This window comes from Pongo abelii, chromosome 6 (genome assembly GCF_028885655.2).
Source record: "Pongo abelii isolate AG06213 chromosome 6, NHGRI_mPonAbe1-v2.0_pri, whole genome shotgun sequence".
Lineage (NCBI taxonomy): Eukaryota > Metazoa > Chordata > Mammalia > Primates > Hominidae > Pongo > Pongo abelii.
This window is the reverse complement of record NC_071991.2, coordinates 88,819,040-88,836,916: the sequence shown is the minus strand read 5'-3', so window position 1 is coordinate 88,836,916 and position 17,877 is coordinate 88,819,040. Positions and strand designations below refer to the sequence as shown.

Genomic DNA, 17,877 nt, shown 5'->3' with positions numbered 1-17,877 from the left:
TGAGGAAAGTGGTTGCAACAGAAAGGATGAAAATGTCCCAGAGGAAGTGACACTGACAGAACACTTCGCATTAAAGGGCTTCTCAGAGGTATTTCACAGCATTGAAAGTGTAAAGGAAAACATATTGGAAGCTAGTTCAAGAAATATGGCAGTTTGCCAAAAGATAAAAAAAGAGGCTTACGCTATATCTTAAGTTGTACTAAATGAGAAGAATGAGGCAAGCACTGTTCAGACTACTCTTCATAAGTTTCTTACAGAGAAGTAAAACACTTGAATTCTCAGTGTTTCTAATGTTTTAAAGTACAGTGTACTAAATAAATCTGTTTTAGTATTTTTTATTTCCCGATATAACTGGTTGTAAGAAAATTTTTAATGTTTTGACAAAAATTTATAAAGGTCACAGGAAAATTATAATTTTTAATTAATTATAAAGATTATTTTGCATGGTTTCAACTTGCAGAGTTACTGTTATGGTCCTGTACTGCTGTGCTAAGTGAGGACTGCCTGTATTTAAAATCTTTTAGTTCAATTTCTAATATGGTAAATACTAGATATAACCTATATAAACAAATCTTTCTATATTTCCCTTTATGCCTGTCTCCTGTATTTTCTGTCCTGATTGAATAGCATAACTATCAAGAGTAAAACCTAAAAAAAAGCTTGTACTCTTTTATCTCCTTTATAGTTTTTATTTCTAATTCTTTAACAGCTCCCCTTATCTTCTTGATTCTCCACTGTCTTAGGCACTCATATACCATCCTTTATAGGATATGACTATAAAGAGCATGAGGGAGTTGTTTGAGGTAACAGGACTGTTTTGTATCCTGATTTTGATGGTGGTTATATGAATCTACACGTGTTAAAACCCATAAACTATATGTTGGGTCTTGCCATGATAGGACGTTTAAACATTTATTTACCATTCTTTCAAAATAGAGCTTACAAATAAATCAACAGGTACCTACTGAGTACAACATTCAAAGAATTGTCCTAGGTGCTGAGGGAGATACATAGTTCAGAAAGCATGTTTCTGCCTGAATGAATTGTGTTCTAATAAGATAAAGATTGAAAACACAAATGATAGCAGTAAGATAAATTATAATTGTCTCTTAAGGGAAATAAATACAAATAAAATGTTTGTTTGTAGTAGGAATATGCAGGTTGGATAATTCTCCATTGAGAAGATGACATTTGAGTTGAGACTTGGAAAATATGTTGATTTTTGACAGTCAAAAATAGAGACAAAGGACATTCTGATAAGGAAAAATATAGTACACTTTACAGATTTGCAGGTTTTGCTATTTATAAGCTCATAAAAACTTTGGATGTTGAAATGGTTTGTCTGTGACCCCATCCAAATCTCATCTTGAATTGTAGCTCCCATAATTCCTATGTGTTGTGGGAGGGACCCAGTGGTAGGTAATTGAATCATGGGGGCGGGCCTTTCCCATGCTGTTCTTGTAGTAGTGAATAAGTCTCACAAGATTTGATAGTTTTGTAAAGGAGAGTTCCCCTACACATGCTCTCTTGCCTGCTGCCATGTAAGACAACCCTTTACTCTTCCTTCATCTTCTGCCATGATTGTGAGGCCTCCCCAGCCATGTAGAACTGTGAGTCAATTAAATCTCTTTCCTTTATAAATTACTCAGTCACGGGTAAGTCTTTATTAGCAGTGTGAAAACAGACTAATACAGACGTATTCTTCTCATTAATGCTCACATCCTATTTTATTCTATTTTGTGCTCAGAAACTCTCAAAAGCATTTGAGTCTGCAGCTCAAATTTCTTACAAGTAGTATTATTGTTTTTGAGTATTTTGGAGTAAATTTAGTTAGGTCACATTTTGATTTTAATGGGGACAATTAGCTATTTCTAAGTCTTAGTTTTTTCAATAGATACTCTCTTAGTCCTTTCAGGCTGCTTTAACAAATTGCCTTAAACCAGGTAATTTATAAACAACAGAAATTTGTTGCTCACAGTTCTGCAGGCTGGGAAGGCCGAGATCAGGGCACCATCAGATTGAGTGTCTAGTGAGAGCCCATTCCTCATAGATGACACCTTCTGTGTGTCTTTACATGGCAGAAGAGGCAAACAAGTTCCCTCAGGCCTCTTTTATAAGAGTACTAATTCTGTACATGAAAGCTCTGCCCTCATTATCTAATCACCTCCCAAAGGCTCTAACCCTTAATGCTATTGCTTTGGGGATTAGGTATCAACATATGAATTTTGGGAGTACACAAACATTCTGACCAGAGGAGATAGGAAATATATCAATAAAAAGACTCCTCTTTCTGTAAAAATTTCCATTTACAGAGTAAATTTGAATAAATGGGGTTTTTCAGAAGTTATACTCTTATAAAATATTTTTACAATTCTTCCCCAAATTGCCTTCCTCCCATTTTTTTCATACTTAGGGAATGAATCAACTCTGCCTAAAAGCAACAATAATCTTTTTTTCATAGGTTTTCTGTGAAGACCCTGATTGATCGGTCGTGCTTTGAGACAATTGATGATTCTTCTCCTGAATTTAACAATTTTGCAGCTATTTTGGAACAGATTTTAAGCCACCGGCTAAAAGGTAAAAGCACTAATGTACTATTTATTCTCCCACAAGCTGTCTTTATAATAAGCTTGAAATTTTAGAAATCATACAGTCTGTGTGACTTAGCCAACATTCTACAATGTGAAATGTCAAATCTTTTGGCCTGTGTGACTACAAAAGAGCCTCTGTTCTCAGACTTACACCTATTTCTGGGATGCATTGAAAATGTTGTGTTAATTGCCACATGCAAGGAGAAACGTGACTTTCCATAAGTAATTAAAATAAAAGCTTAAATTGAAAGGAAGCCCATCCCAAAGGTTACTAGATGGTGTTTTAATCAATTTACAAAGAAGCATTCCAGGCATTATGTTTATTTGTTTAGCATCTACTTTCTTAAACTTAGGTATCTTTGTAAATGTTTTAGCAGGTAGTAGGTTAAAAAAGAGGTATGTAAGAGACAAGCTTGTCTTTGGTTTTCTGAAATCAAAAAGTATACTTACATTAGAAATATAATTCTCAACAATTTAAAGGGGAACGTAGAAGCTATATTCTCTCTGAATTTTAGATTTTTTAAATTAAAAAGATCTATAAAATATAGTTGCTAAAATTGAAGAAGTATTATATAGTATAAATCTTAGTAACAATAAGTACTAACTTTATCACATTAATCCCATTATCTGGTCTTCCTAAAGCAAACTTGATCATCAGATATTTTCACTTAAGTTTTTTATTATCTTTACAATCTTAATGATATAGTTTCACATCAGTAGTAGTAACTGGCTTTGGTAACATAACTTATGAGAATCTCAGGTGTAATCTGAAGATTAATTCTATTCTGTACTTTTTGATTCTGAAAGCATCCAGGTTTTAATATAAGTGTTTAAATGAGTTGAGCAGTACTGTGGGCCCAGAGCAAAGGATTGAATTTAAACTACATGGGAGAAAAAATATGAATTCATTTATCCCTCTGCAATTTAAAATGGGGTTCCTAAAATTGCTAATGCTTTTTTCTGTTAAATTTGGTTGTTTTGCATTTTAAAAGGGTTTTTTTTCCTCCTTTTTGCTGTTCTGTGTTTCCTAAATTTTCTGCCATTAATGTTACCTTTTATAAGAAAATAAAATTTTTATAAAAGCAAAGGATATGGAAGTATTTTGAGATATTATTAGATACTATATTGTGTGATGATCGTATTTTTAAATTTTATGCATAAATTTATAAACAATGCCTGACTAAAAAGTATATGGAATAGAATAGACTCTGATGTACCTTGATGTTCGTGAGAATTTTACCTTAAAACCTAATTCCCTTGATCTGGTATAGCATTTAACATATGATTCTCTCACAAAAACTATCAATAGAAAACTATCAATAGCAAATGAACAGTAAGGCTATGTTGAGACTCCCATGCCAAGTGGTTGGGCAGACTCACTACTACGTAAGTGGATGCTTCCTGCACACCAATCTGCCATCTTCTGAGTTGTGCTTCAGCAAAATATAGATCACACCCCTTCAGAATTATTTCTAAACAATCAAATCCATTAATGTTATTTCTGAATAATACTATAATGAAAATAGAATCCCCAGTTGATTTATGGATAAGAATTCTACTTGTGTGACTAAGATATAGTAAGAAATCTGATACAGCGAGATTTGTGTTAATTTTTTAAGCTAGGTAAGTTAATTTAAAAATTTCTGTTACTTGACTCTTGTGGTCACTGATTTTTATATATATATATATATATATATATATATATATATAGTAGGAAGTATGAAATAATCTGTAACTTTTGAGATGAGGTATTTTAAAGATGCAAGCATCTGGGACTTTTATGTATTATTTCCTATTTTTTTGGTATTTTAATATATAACAAATTGCTTTTACTTTTGGAGAAGTCATATAATTATTTTGATAGTAGACTCTTCACTTATGATTTAGTTATATAGCAACTAATTTTTCCAGTGTTTTCCTTTATAAAAATACAAATTAAAATTTTATAACTTCGTGTGTTTCTAAGATCTACTTTTCTACAGCTACTGGTTATTTTTGAAGTAAAAGGACATTCGTTTTCAACATTAAACTTTTCCAGAGAAAGATAAAATCTCCCCCAGACACAGTATAGGCTGTGCTGATACAGGCAAAATGAAGAGCTGAGACAGTTACTTTACTCTAAAAGCCCCGTTATTGAAGAAAAGGAGGCTTTTAAAATCATATATATTAATCTTATTTGCAGTAATCTCTCAATAAGATGTTGATCTTACTTTCCTAGGATATAGCTGAGAAATAAGAATTAATAACAATATTAGAATTGAAAGAGATCTTCATTCAGGTCCTTCAGTAATTTTTGAACTTTTATTTATTTATTTAAAGCATAATACTTCTCTCTACCCTAACCCTACCACTCCTAATAAAAGCCACTGCAAAAGCTGGATGAATATGTAGAACATTTTGTTGAAGCCAGGATGGAGAAGTTAGGCATTTTGCCTGCTCAGCAACAATTGCAACCTATTCAAAACTCCATAGTACCACTTCAGGTAGTTCAAAGGATCACAGATTGAGAAGCACTACTGTTTTCTATCCTCTTTCCTGCTGAAGCAATCTACTGAACAGTATTTCTAACAGGGGGACATATAGTCTTTGCCTTAACACTTCTGATCTCTGAGAACTAAATAAAGCAGTCCATCACATTATTGGACAGGTTAGATTATTTGAAAATTCTTATGTATATGAAACCAACCTATCATATTGTGCTTTGGTCTTTTTTCTGCTACTTTTTTTTCAAATGTGAGCCTAATACCAATAAATATTAAAATATAGCTATTTTATAATCCTTTTCCCAAGTTCCCTCTTTTCTTTCTCCCAGGTAAGGTATCCCTAGTTTCTTTAATCTTCTGGAACCACCACAGTCTTACTTAATCTTCTGGCTTACCACTGATTTGTTAGTATTGCTCTTAAAAATCTGGTTCTCAGAGCTGAGTAAAGTGCTTCAGATAGGCTAAACTCTGTATTAGTCAGAATTTAAGATTACATAGACTTTTGGTTCACATTGAAATTGAGGCTGAGTAAAATCCCAAGGCTTTTAAAAAATTGAACTATAGCTTATATTTTATTTCTCTAAATTAGTTTGCCTGAGCTGAAGTTTGATAGGGATAAACGCAGTATTTTTTTCCTTCTTTATCCACTTCAGAGATAAAAATACAAATAAGTGGAAAGATATATGTGTTGATAGATTGAAAAATTAATATTATTAAAATGTTAGTATTAACAATCTACCCAGCGTAATCTACAGGTTCACTGAAATCTCTACCAAAATTTCAGGGTCATTTTTCACAGAAATGAAAAAGACAATCCTGAAAATTAATATGGAACCACAAAAGACCCTGACCAAAGCAATCTTGAGCAAAAAGAACAAAGCTGGAGGCATCAAAATGCTTGACTTCAAAATATACTGCAAAGCTGTATTAGTTAAAACGGTATGTTACTGGCATAAAAACAGACAAATAATAGAATAGAATAGAGAACCCGCAGGTAAATCCATGCATTTATGGTCTATTTTCAACAAAAGTGCCAAAACACCCACTAGGGAAAGGGCAGTCTCTTTAATAAAGAGTGTTGAGACAACTGGTTAGCCACATGTAGAAGAATGAAATTAGACCCTTCACACTACAGAAGAAAATCAACTCAAAATGCATTAAATGTAAGATCTATCTACTACAACTGTAAAATTACTAGAAGAAAACATAGGGAAAAAGCTCCATGTCATTGGTCTGGGTGATGACATTTTTGGATTTGACACCACAAGCACAGGCAACTAAAGGAAAATAAACAAGTGGAATTACATCGAACTAAATTACATCATCAGAGTAAAGAGACAATTTACAAAAAGGGAAGAAATATTTAAAAACAACACATCAGATAAGGGGCTAATATCCAAAATATATGAGGAACTCAAACAAATCAATAGTAAGAAAATAAATAGCCTGATTTAGGCAAAGACCCTGAATAGACATTCCCAAATAAGATATGCAAATGGCCAACAGGTATATAAGAAGGTGCTCAAAATCACTATACAGCAAATAAATGAAAATTACAACCATAGTGAGATATCCCCTCGTTAGAATGCATATTATCGAACAGCCAAAGGATAACAAGTGCTGGAGAAGATGTGGAGAAAAGGGAACCCTTGCAGTGGGAATGTAAATTTAGAACAGCCATTACAGAAAACATTATGGAGGTTCCTCAAAAAATTAAAAACAGGACTGCCATTAGTCTTCTATGTGATTAAATAAAAATAAAAATAGAACCGCCATGTAAACCAGCAATCCCACTTCTAGGTACATAGCCAAAGAAATGAGATCAGTGTCTCGAAGAGTTATGTCTACTCCCATGTTCATTGCAGGATTATTCACACTAGCCAAGATAAGGACTCAACCTAATTGTCCATCTACTGATGAGTCGATAAAAAAAAAAGTTGCACATATAAACAATGGAATGCTATTCAGCCTTTAAGAGGAAGAAAATCCTGTCATTTGTGACAACATGGATGACCCAGAAGACATTATGTTGAGTGAAATAAACCAGACACATAAAGACAAATACTGCATGACTTCCTTATATATGGCATCTAAAAAAGTTGAACTCATAGAAGTAGAGAGTAGAATGGTGGTTACCATGTGCTGGAAGGAGAGGGATCAGAGAGATGTTGGTTAAAGGATATAAAAATTCAGTTAAATAGGAATAAGTTCAAGAGATCTATTGTACAAAATGTTGACTATAGTTAAAGTGTATTGGATATTTGAAAATTCCTAAAAGAGTATATTTTCAGTGTTCTCACCAAAAAATGGTGAGTATATGAGGGCTATGGTTTAAATGTGTCCCCTCAAATTCATATGCTGGAAACCTAACCCCCCGTCCAACAGTGTTGGGACGTGGGGCTTTTTGGGAGGTGTTCTTAGCTCATAAGGGCAGAACCCTCATGAATGGATTAATAACCTCTATAAAAGGGCTTGACAGAGGGAGTTTGTCCTTTTTTGCCATTTTGCTTTCTGCCATTTGGAGACACAACATTCCTTCACTCTAGAGGATGTAGTGTTCAAGGTACCACCTTGGAAGCAGAGACAGGACCCTCACTAGACCCCAAATCTGATGATGCTTTGATCTTGGATTTCCCAGCCTCTAGAACTATGAGAAATAAATTTCAGTTCTCTATAAATGACCCAGTTTCAGGTATTGTTATAGCAATACAAAAATGGACTAAGAAAGTGAGGTAATACATATGTTAATTTGTTAATTAGTACAATTTAGCCATTCCACAATATATACAAATTTCAAAACATGTCCATCATATATACAATTTGTATTTGTCAATTTAAAAATGTTTAAATAATTTTTAAAAAGAAAAAATTAATACAGTTATAAGTTTATTCAAAGAAAAAAGAAGAAAGAAGAGACTAACCAGTGAAGCTAGAAAATACGGTATGCATTAGTAGTAATGAGAAATCTTAGGAATTGGTTGGTTGTGGGTAGGAGAAAGCTGAGGACTGGAACGATGCAGAGATTCTAGTCTGGATGTGGTCATTACCCAGGGTGACTGAAAAAGAAGAACATGTTTAGGAAAAGAAAAAATATCAAGGTTTGTTTTGGACACTTGAGAAAAAATGATAGGAGAAGAAAGAGAAAGCAAAGGAAGAGAAAAGGGGAGGAGGAAAATAGAATAAAGAAGAGAAAGAAGTTAGAGGATACTCATTTTCCAAAACAGAGTTAGATTTAGTCTAAGTTGGTAGACTTAACTGGTAGTTTAAAAAAAACCTAATTATTTAATTTCATTTATAGAGGAAGATCAATTGATTTGTTTTTTAACTTGTCAGTTGTATTATAGTTCACCACTATTTTTCTTCTAAACTTATTTATCCATCACTAAGCTACTTAAATTTCAAGTTACTCATTCAAAAACATAATGTAATGGGTCACTATAAATGCATTTTTTCATTTATTTATTCAACTACATTTATTGAGTATCTACTATATGCCTAGCACTGTTGTAAGTGCTGGGCAGACAGTAGGGAATTAAACAAAAATCCCTGCCCTCATTCATAGCTTCTATCAAATGGTGGGAGGGAAATGCAATTTAGGAAGACTTCTACCTCTGGGAAGATGAACATGACATACTTTCCCCTATTTCTCTCACTAAGTACAATAATAAACCCTGGGCATTATACATAAAACAAACATAAGAAGACTCTGAAAGGTAGAGAGTAGAAGAAAGACTGATTAAGGACACTAGAACCTTAGGAATGACCCAGTAGTGGGTTGCCTGGATTTACTTCTTACCTCATATATCCCAGACTGGGTGTTGGATAAGCCAGGAGCCTGCAAATTTCAACAGGCAAAGGGAAAAAAGCAACAACAATGAAAACCTCTCCGCAAGATACTATTCTCTCTAGCCAAAGGACCAGAGAAAGAACAGCCTAGCAAGACAGAAAACTTTTCAGCAGTATCTGCTCTACTTTAAACATCACACAAAAAAACCGTAGTACCACCTACTCTTAAAAAAGGCTGAATGGGAAGCTTAGAATTCCGCCCTCCTGAGGCTGTAACAAAGTGTCCCAGTACTACCATTAGGGTGGTATCAGAGAAGGCCAGAGAGATAAGATTTCTTCCCTCTTGGCTGGTCAAAAACTCTCTCTCTCTTCCCCAACAGCCCCCTTCCCACAATGTTGATGGAACACCACACTGCGGAGCCTAGACTGCCATCTTCATCCAAAAGTAATGTGCTGGTTCCTGGCCATAATGGGGTGGGGTCAGAAGAGGCCTGTTAGAGAGTTATGTCTTTCACTGTCACCTAGTGGTAAGGAGACCACCCCAAGTACCATGCCAGTGGAAACCATGTGGGAAGCCTGGACTCCCAAGTCCCACACAGTAGTAATGAGGATGCCCTTATTGGGTGTCAATGGAAGCCAATTGGGAAACTTGAACTTCATCCTCCACTTGGCAGTAATAAAGCAATGCCCCCCTCCCACCTTCCCCTGTGGGAGCAGTGTCACAAAAAACTAGTTAAAACAGAAGGTTTAAATAAGATCCAGAGTCTCATAACATAATATGAATATGTCCAGCTTTCCATTGAAACCATTTGTCATACCAAGAACCAGGAAGATCGCAGATTGCATAATAAAAGATAGTCAATAGATGTCAACACTGAGATGACAGAGGTGTTAGAATCACTGACAAAGATTTTAAAGCATCCATGATTAAAATGCTTTGAGCAGTACATGTGAGAAACAAATGAAAAAGTAGAAATCCACGGCAAAGAAATGGAAGATACAAAGAAGACCAAAATGGAAATTTGGTGCTGAAAAAATATGAAACTGAAAAAGTTCAGTGGATGGACCCAACAGGAAAATGGGAGTTACAGGGGAAAGAACCAGTGAACTGAAAGACAAAACAATAGAAATTTCCTAATCTGAACAACAGAGAGAAATTAGACTTGTTAAAAAATGAACAGAGCCTCAGGGACCTGTGGGACAATAACAAAAGATGACACCTGTGAGAATTCTTGAAGGAAAGAAGAAAGAAGGTGAGACTGAAAAAGTACTCAACAGCTGAAAATTTCCCAAAGTTAGCAAGAGACATCAGCAAACAGATTCAAGAAATAGAGCAAACCACAAATACGAAAAATTCAAAGAAATTCATGCCAAAGGCACAATAATTAAACCAATAAATAAAGACAAAGAAAAAATGTTGCAAATAGAGAAAAATGACAACTTGCCTACAAGTAAAAAACAATTGAATGACAGTAGATTTCTGATCAGAAACCATGGAGGCCAGGAGGAAGTGGTAAAACATATTTCAAGTGCTGAAAGATAACTGTCAACACAGCAGAATTATTCTTCAGCAATGAAGGAAACATTAAGACCTTCTCACAGGAAAGACAACTAAGGAAATGTGTTGCCGGCAGACTTACCCTCAAATAATGGTTAAAGAACATTCGTTAAGCAGAAAGGAAATGATAAAAGAAAGAACTTTAGGCTGGGAGGCCAAGGCAAGCGGATCACTTGAGCTCAGTAGTTCAAGACCAGCCTGGGCAACATGGCAAAACCCTGTCTCTACAAAAAATACAAAAAATTAGCCAGACATGGTGATATGCGTCTGTGGGTCCCACCTATTTGGGCGACTGAGGTGGGAAGATCACTTAAGCCCAGGAAGTTGAGGCTGCAGTGAGCTGTGATCGTGCGTGCCATCATGCCACTGCAATCCAGCCTGGGCAATAGAATGAGACCCTGTCTCAAAACAAACAACAACAACAACAACAAAACTTTGGAATAACAGGAAGAAAGGATACAGTAAACAAGAATAAGGGTAAATACATTAGGCTTTCCATTTTACTTTTAGTTTTCTGTTTGTTCCCCCTGCTCTTGGTTTCTCTGTTTTCTTTTTTCTGTCTTCCCAGGGGGCTGTTTGAATACTTTTTAGAATTCCATTTTTATTTATATGTTTTTTAGTGTATCTCTTTGTATAGATTTTTCAGTGGTTGAAGTATTATATTATACCAGTCTACTGGTATCATTTTCCAGTGTGAAGTTTAAGAATCTTACCTTTCTTTATGTCCCTTTATTCTACCCTGTGTGTATAGCATAGTTGTTTTAAATATTTCCTCTACATACATGTAGGACCACATTAGACAGTGTTATAATTTTTTTTCTCCACCACCAAAGATAATTTAGAACACTCAAGAGGAAAAGGATAAAGCAAGTTTGTTGTTCCTGTATTTGTAGTGTAGATACAGTTTGCTAATTTGTCTAGCACACAGTCCCGGGTATAAGAGGTAAAAAGAAACCCGGGGAACTTACTGCTGTGTCGTTCTCTGGGTTCTGAGGTTTCTAGCCAGTCTTCCTTTTTATCTCCACCTTCAGAATCTTTTAATGTTTGTTTTCATAAAATAGCCAGAGTTTTTAGTTGTATTTAGCAGGAGGAAAATACATCTACTTAATTTTGTTCTATCCCAGAAGTTGCCTTTATTTTTTAATGTGAAGAATTACATCAATTGTTTTTCTCATGTTAAATCACCCGAATATTCTTAGGATAAATCCAACTTGAGACTCATATATTGTTTTAATCTACTTTGCCAGATTTAGGATTTAGGTTTGATAACATTTTAGAAGTTTGAGTTCTGTGTTTATGAGTAAAATTAGTCTGTTTTGTGCTTTTTTGGGTTTTGTTGTCAAGGTTATCCTAGCCTCAAAAGATGCATTGCAGGTGTTTTGTCTTTTTTTCATTCTTTGGGGGAATTTTGCGTAAGTTTGGAATCATGATCTATTAGGTAGAAGTTACCAGTAAAAACTCTCTGGGTCAAATGATGAGTGTGAGTGAGTGTATATGTGTGTGTACATGCACTTCAACTACTAATTCACTTTATGCTTTCAGCTCTATTCAGGTTGTTGATTTCTTTGATGTTATTCTATTTTGTATTCTCCTTAAAGTTGTCACTGTCTTCTATCCCATATACTCTCAATTTTTAAATCTCTAGTTGTAGTGTTTCCTTTAATGTGACACTTAAAGTAGATAAATTCAGCTGAATGGTTTTTAAAAATTAAAGCTCTCTGAAGAGATGTAAAGTCTAAAACTTTTTTAGTTCTTTGTTTTTATTTTATGATCATTAGTTCGTTTTTCTTTTTTTCTTAACCAGTATTGCCAGAGATTTGTCTGTTTTATTAGTCTTTCAAATAACTAATTTATGGCTTTGCTGATCATTTATGTATATTAATAGCACTATTGTTTCCTCTGTTATATCTTCTTTGGCTCTATTATGTTTGTGTTGGACTCTTAGCAGATTAATTTTCAAATTTTTCTCCAACTACTGCTTTGGCTATATTTATGTTTGAGTAATGTAATATTTTCATTAATACTCATTTTTAAGTAATTTCGACTTGTTCTGATCATTTCTTTGTCTTATGAGTAATTTGGAAGTTTTTTTATGTTTCTGAAAATAGGAGATTTTACCTTTTCATATTTACTTCTATGTTAATTGAGTTATAGTCAGAATTTGGTTTGTATGGGAGATTTTGTTGAAATTTGTAAGACTTACTTAAGGGCCTAGTTTATAGTTACTTTAATAAATGTCCCATCTTGAGAAGAAGATGTATTCTTAATTGTTGATTATCTTTTTTCAAATGTTATTTACATTTTTTGGCTTTATTTATTGATATTAGATATTTTAAATGATTTTATTCTGATGGATTTAATTTTTAAAATTTTTGATTTTATGGGTACATAGTAGGTGTATATATTATGGAGTACATGAGATGTTTTTTACAGGCACACAATGTGTAATAATCACATCAGCATAAATAGGGTATCCACCACTTCAAGCATTCATTTTTTTGCATTACAAACAATTCAATTATACTCTTTTAGTTATTTTTAAATGTGCAATAAATTATTGTTAACTGTAGTCACCCTGTTGTGTGATCAAATACTAGATCTTATTAATTCTATCTAACTATATTTTTGTACCCATTAACCATCCCCACTAACTGCCCCCCACCTTCACTACCCTCCCCAGCCTCTGGTAACCATTATTTTACTGTCTATCTCTATAAGTTTAACTGTTTTTAATTTTTAGTTCCCACAAATAAGTAAAAATTAGCAAAGTTTGTCTTTCTGTGCCTGTCTTTTGTCACTTAACATAATGTCCTCCAGTTCCATCCATGTTTTTGCCAATGATAGGATCTCATTTTTTATGGCTGAATAGTACTCCCTTGTGTATATTTACCACATTTTCTTTATTCATTTGTCTGTTTCTTCTAATTGGCTATTGTGAATAGTGCTTCAATAAACATTGGAGTGCAGCTATCTCTTCAGTATACTGGTTTCCTTTCTTTTGGGTATATATCTAGCACTGGGATAGCTGGATCATATGGTAGTTTAATTTTAAGTTTTATGAGAAACCTCTATACTTTTCTCCATAGTGACTGTACTAATTTACATTCCCACCAACAGTGTATAAGAGTTCCCTTTTCTCCACACCCTCACCAGTATTCATTATTGCTTGTCTTTTGGATAAAAACCATTTTAACTGGAGTGAAATAATATATCATTGTTCTTTTGATTTGCATTTATCTGATGATCAATGATGTTGAGCACCATTTCATATACCTGTTTGCCATTTATAGGTCTTCTTTTGAGAAACATCTATTCTGATCTTTTGCCCATTTTAAGTTTAATTATTAGTTTTTTCCTGTAGAGTTGTTTGGGCTCCTTATATATTCTGCTTATTCATCCCTTGTCAGATGAGTAGTCTGCAAATATTTTCTCCCATACTGTGGGTTATCTCTTCACTTTGTTGATTGTTTGCTTTGCAGTGTGGAAGCTTTTTAACTTGATGTGATCTCACTTGTCCGTTTTTGCTTTGGTTCCCTGTTCTTATGGGGTGTCAGTCAAGAAATCCTTGCCCAGTCCAATGTCCTGGAGACTTTCCACAATGTTTTCTTTTAATAATTTCACACTTTCAGGTTTTAGATTTAAGTATTTAATCCATTTTGATTTGATTTTTGTATACAGTGAGAGAGAGGGGTCTAGTTTCATTCTTCTGCATATGGATAACCAGTTTTCCCAGCACCATTTATTGAAGAGACTGTCCTTTCCCCAATATACATTTTCAGAATCTTTGTCAAAAATGAGTTAACTTTAGTTTTATGGATTTATGTCTGCATTCTCTATTCTGCTCCGTTGGTCTATGTATCTCTTTTTATGCCAGTACCATAGTGTTTTGATTACAATAGCTCTGTAGTATACTTTGAAGTCAGGGAATGTGATTCCTCCAGTTTTGTTTCTTTTGCTCAGGATAGCTTTGGCTATTCTGGGTCTTTGTGGTTCCATATGAATTTTAGGATTGGTTTTTCTATTTCTGTGAAAAATGTCATTGGTATTTTGATAGGGATTGCATTGAATATGTATATTGCTTTGAGTAGTATGGGCATTTTAACAATAGTCTTCCAATTCACTAACATGGAATATCTTTCAATTTTTTTGTCCTCTTAAATTTCTGGCATCAGTGTTTTATAGTTTTCATTGTAGAGATCTTTCACTTTTTTGGTAAAGTTTATTTCTAGGTATTTTATTTATAGCAATTATAAATAATAGTACTTGATTTCTTTTTCAGATTGTTCACTGTTGACATGTAGGAAAGCTGCTGACTTTCTTATGTTGATTTTGTATAATGCAACTTTACTGAATTTGTTTATCAGTTCTAATAGCTTTTTGGTGAATTCTTTAGGTTATCCCAAATATAAGATCATATCATCTGAAAACAAGGATAATTTGACTTTTTCCTTTTCAGTTTGGATGCCCTTTATTTCTTTCTCATGTCTGTTAATCCCTCTTATTTTATTGTAAATACAAGGTTCTTTTCTACTTAAGCATGATGAGATCTATTCCTTGTGTTTATTACCCATTGACGCTATTAACTAACCATCTTGTTGTCCAGTTCAGCTGCATTCTTCCCATTTTCTCTCTATTTCCATCTATCTAGTCAATACTTACTAAGCTTTCCCTACAGTTGGCTTTTCTTCTACCGCTACTATGTATTATTGAATTATGCGTTCTTTGTATACATTTTTATTTTCAGTAAATTTCTCAAGAAAACTTCCATTATTTTTCTACTCTATCTTTCTGATACAGCATAGATTTTATTTATCTTTAATCTTTTAAAATATTGTATACTTTTCCACATTATTGCCTTTAAAAGCTACTGTTGAAAAATCTTACTGAACTTATGGTGTTAGACAAGGTAGAGTAAGTCCAATAATAACCTAACTCTCTGAGTGTTCTTAGAGTACTATAACAAAATACTACATACTGAGAGGCTTAAGTAACAGAAATTTATTTCTCAGTTCTGGAGGATGGGAAGTCCAAGATCAAGATATTGGCTGATTTGCTTTCTCACAAGCATTCTCCTTCTGGCTTGTAGGTGGTTGGTCGTCTTCTCACTGTGTCCTCACTTGGTGGAGACAGAGAATGAGAGCTCTCTGGTGTCTCTTTGTATGATCCTACTGGATGAAGGCCCCACCCTTATACCTCATTTCACCTTAATTCACTCCTTATAGTGCCTATCTTGAAATACAGATATATTGGGGATAGGACTTAAACATGTGAATTTTGGAGGCATGCAATTCGTTTCATACAGCATTTATCAATGTGTTATAGCCATTGGCTTACATATTTATATCTTCTAGTCTCTGTGCACTTTGAGGAAAGACACTGTCATTCACTTTTAAAATAATATTAAATTAAAAATATACAGGATAGCCGGGCATGGTGGCATGCTTCTGTAGTCCAAGCTACCCAGGAAGCTGAGGCAGGAGGGTCACTTGAGGCCAGGAGTTCAAGGCTGTAGTACACTATTATTGTACCTGGGGATAGCAGCTGCACTCAAGCCTGGGCAACAGAGCAAGATACCATCTCTAAAAAAATAAAATATAAAACCTAGGGTAAAACCAAAATTACTTTACTTACAAGGAAGCAGGAAAATGTGATCAATTCTCAAAGGAATAAAGATGCTTATTGTGATATGACCCAGATGTTGGAATAATCAGGCAAAGACATCAAAGTAGCCATTATAACCCTGCTGCATGATGTAAGGTGTAACTCTTGAAATGAATAGAAAAATGGAAATTCTGAGTAGAGAAATAAAATCTTCAGGAAGAACCATGGAAATTTAAAAGTATGATGTCTGAAATAAAGCATTCATCAGATGAGGCTCTAAAGCAGAATGGAGATCATAGAGGTGCATATATGAATTTCAGAGTAAATCAATAGAAATGATCCAATCTGAAGAACAGAACAGGAAGAAATTTAAAAATTTATAGCAAAGTATATAAGTTTGTGTCATTGGAGTCTTAGAAGGAGAGGAGGAAGAGATTAATACAGAAAATACATTTGACAAAATAATAGCTATAAGTTCCTAGATTTGGGGAAGACAAATTTATAGATTCAAGAAGCTTAGCAAAGCATTTCACAAAATTTAACATCCTTTCTTAATAAAAATTCTCAACAATTAAAGTGTAGAAGTAATGTACCTCAACATAATAAAGGTCATATATAACAAGCACACAGTAAGCATCATGTTCAGTGGTAAAAAGCTGAAAGCTCTCTAAGATCAAGAACATGACAAGGGAGTCCATTCCTACCACTTCTACTCAACATCATTCTGGATCTCCTAGCTAGAGCAATTATGCAAGAAAAATAAATAAAAGGTATCCAAGTTAGAACATAAGAAGTTCAATGATCTCTGTTTGCAGATTAAATTATCTTACATGTATAAGACCCTAAATACCAAAAAATGGTTAGAATTAATAAATTCAGTGAAGTTGTATGATACAAAATCAACATACAAAAATAAGTTACATTTTTATATACTAAAAATGAACTATCCAAAAATAGAAATTAAGAAAACAGTTCCATTTCCATTGGAAAAGAATAATATACTTAGGAGGAAATTTAGCCAAGGAAGTGAAACCTCTGTACACTGAAAATTACTAAACATTGGTTGAATAAATTGAAGAAGACACAAATAAATAGAAGTATATCTCATGCTCATGGGTTGGAAGAATTTTTATTGTTAAATGTCCATACTACCCAAAGTGACCTATAGATTCAATGCAATATTTCCTTTTTAAAACTAAAAGGTTCAAGGGTACATGTGCAGGTTTGTCATCTAGGTAAATTGCATTTCATGGGGTTTGGTGTACAGATAATTTTGTTACCCAGGTAATGAGCATAGTACCTGAAAGGTAGTTTTTTGATCCTCTCCTTCCTCTCACCCTTCACTCTCAAGTAGACCTCAGAGTTTGTTGTTCTCATCCTTCTTTCCACGTGTAGTCAGTGTTTAGCTCCCACTTACAAGTGATAACATGCGATATTTGGTTTTCTGTTCCTGCATTATTTCACTTAGGAATGATGATCTCCAGCTTGATCCATGTTGCTGCAATAGAAATGATCTCATTCTTTTTTATAGCTGTGTAATACTCCATGGCATATATGTATCACATTTTCTTTAGTGCTGAAATGAACATACGTGTACATGTGTCTTTATGGTAGAATGACTTATATTCCTCTGGGTATATACCCAGTAATGGGATTGCTGGGTCGAATGGTAGTTCTTTTAGCTCTTTGAGGAATTACCATACTGTCTTCCACGATGACTGATGACTGACATAATTTACATTTCTAACAGCAGTGTATAAGCATCCCCTTTTCTCTGCAACATCTCCAGCACCTGTTATTTTTGACTTTTTAGCAATAGCCATTCTGACTGGTGTGAGATGGTATCTCATTGTGGTTT

The 17,877-nt window shown here is 34.0% G+C and overlaps 1 protein-coding gene across 6 annotated transcripts in view; it reads left to right on the top strand.

Annotated features, from left to right (window-relative positions):
• The window catches only part of RUNDC3B (RUN domain containing 3B), a 214,674-nt gene that overhangs the window by 19,941 nt on the left and 176,856 nt on the right, over window positions 1-17,877 (top strand). For all 6 annotated transcript variants that reach the window (XM_054559119.2, XM_054559117.2, XM_009243045.4 and 3 more), the window contains 1 exon segment: window positions 2,462-2,577. In XM_054559119.2, the coding sequence (XP_054415094.1) occupies window positions 2,462-2,577 (116 nt within the window).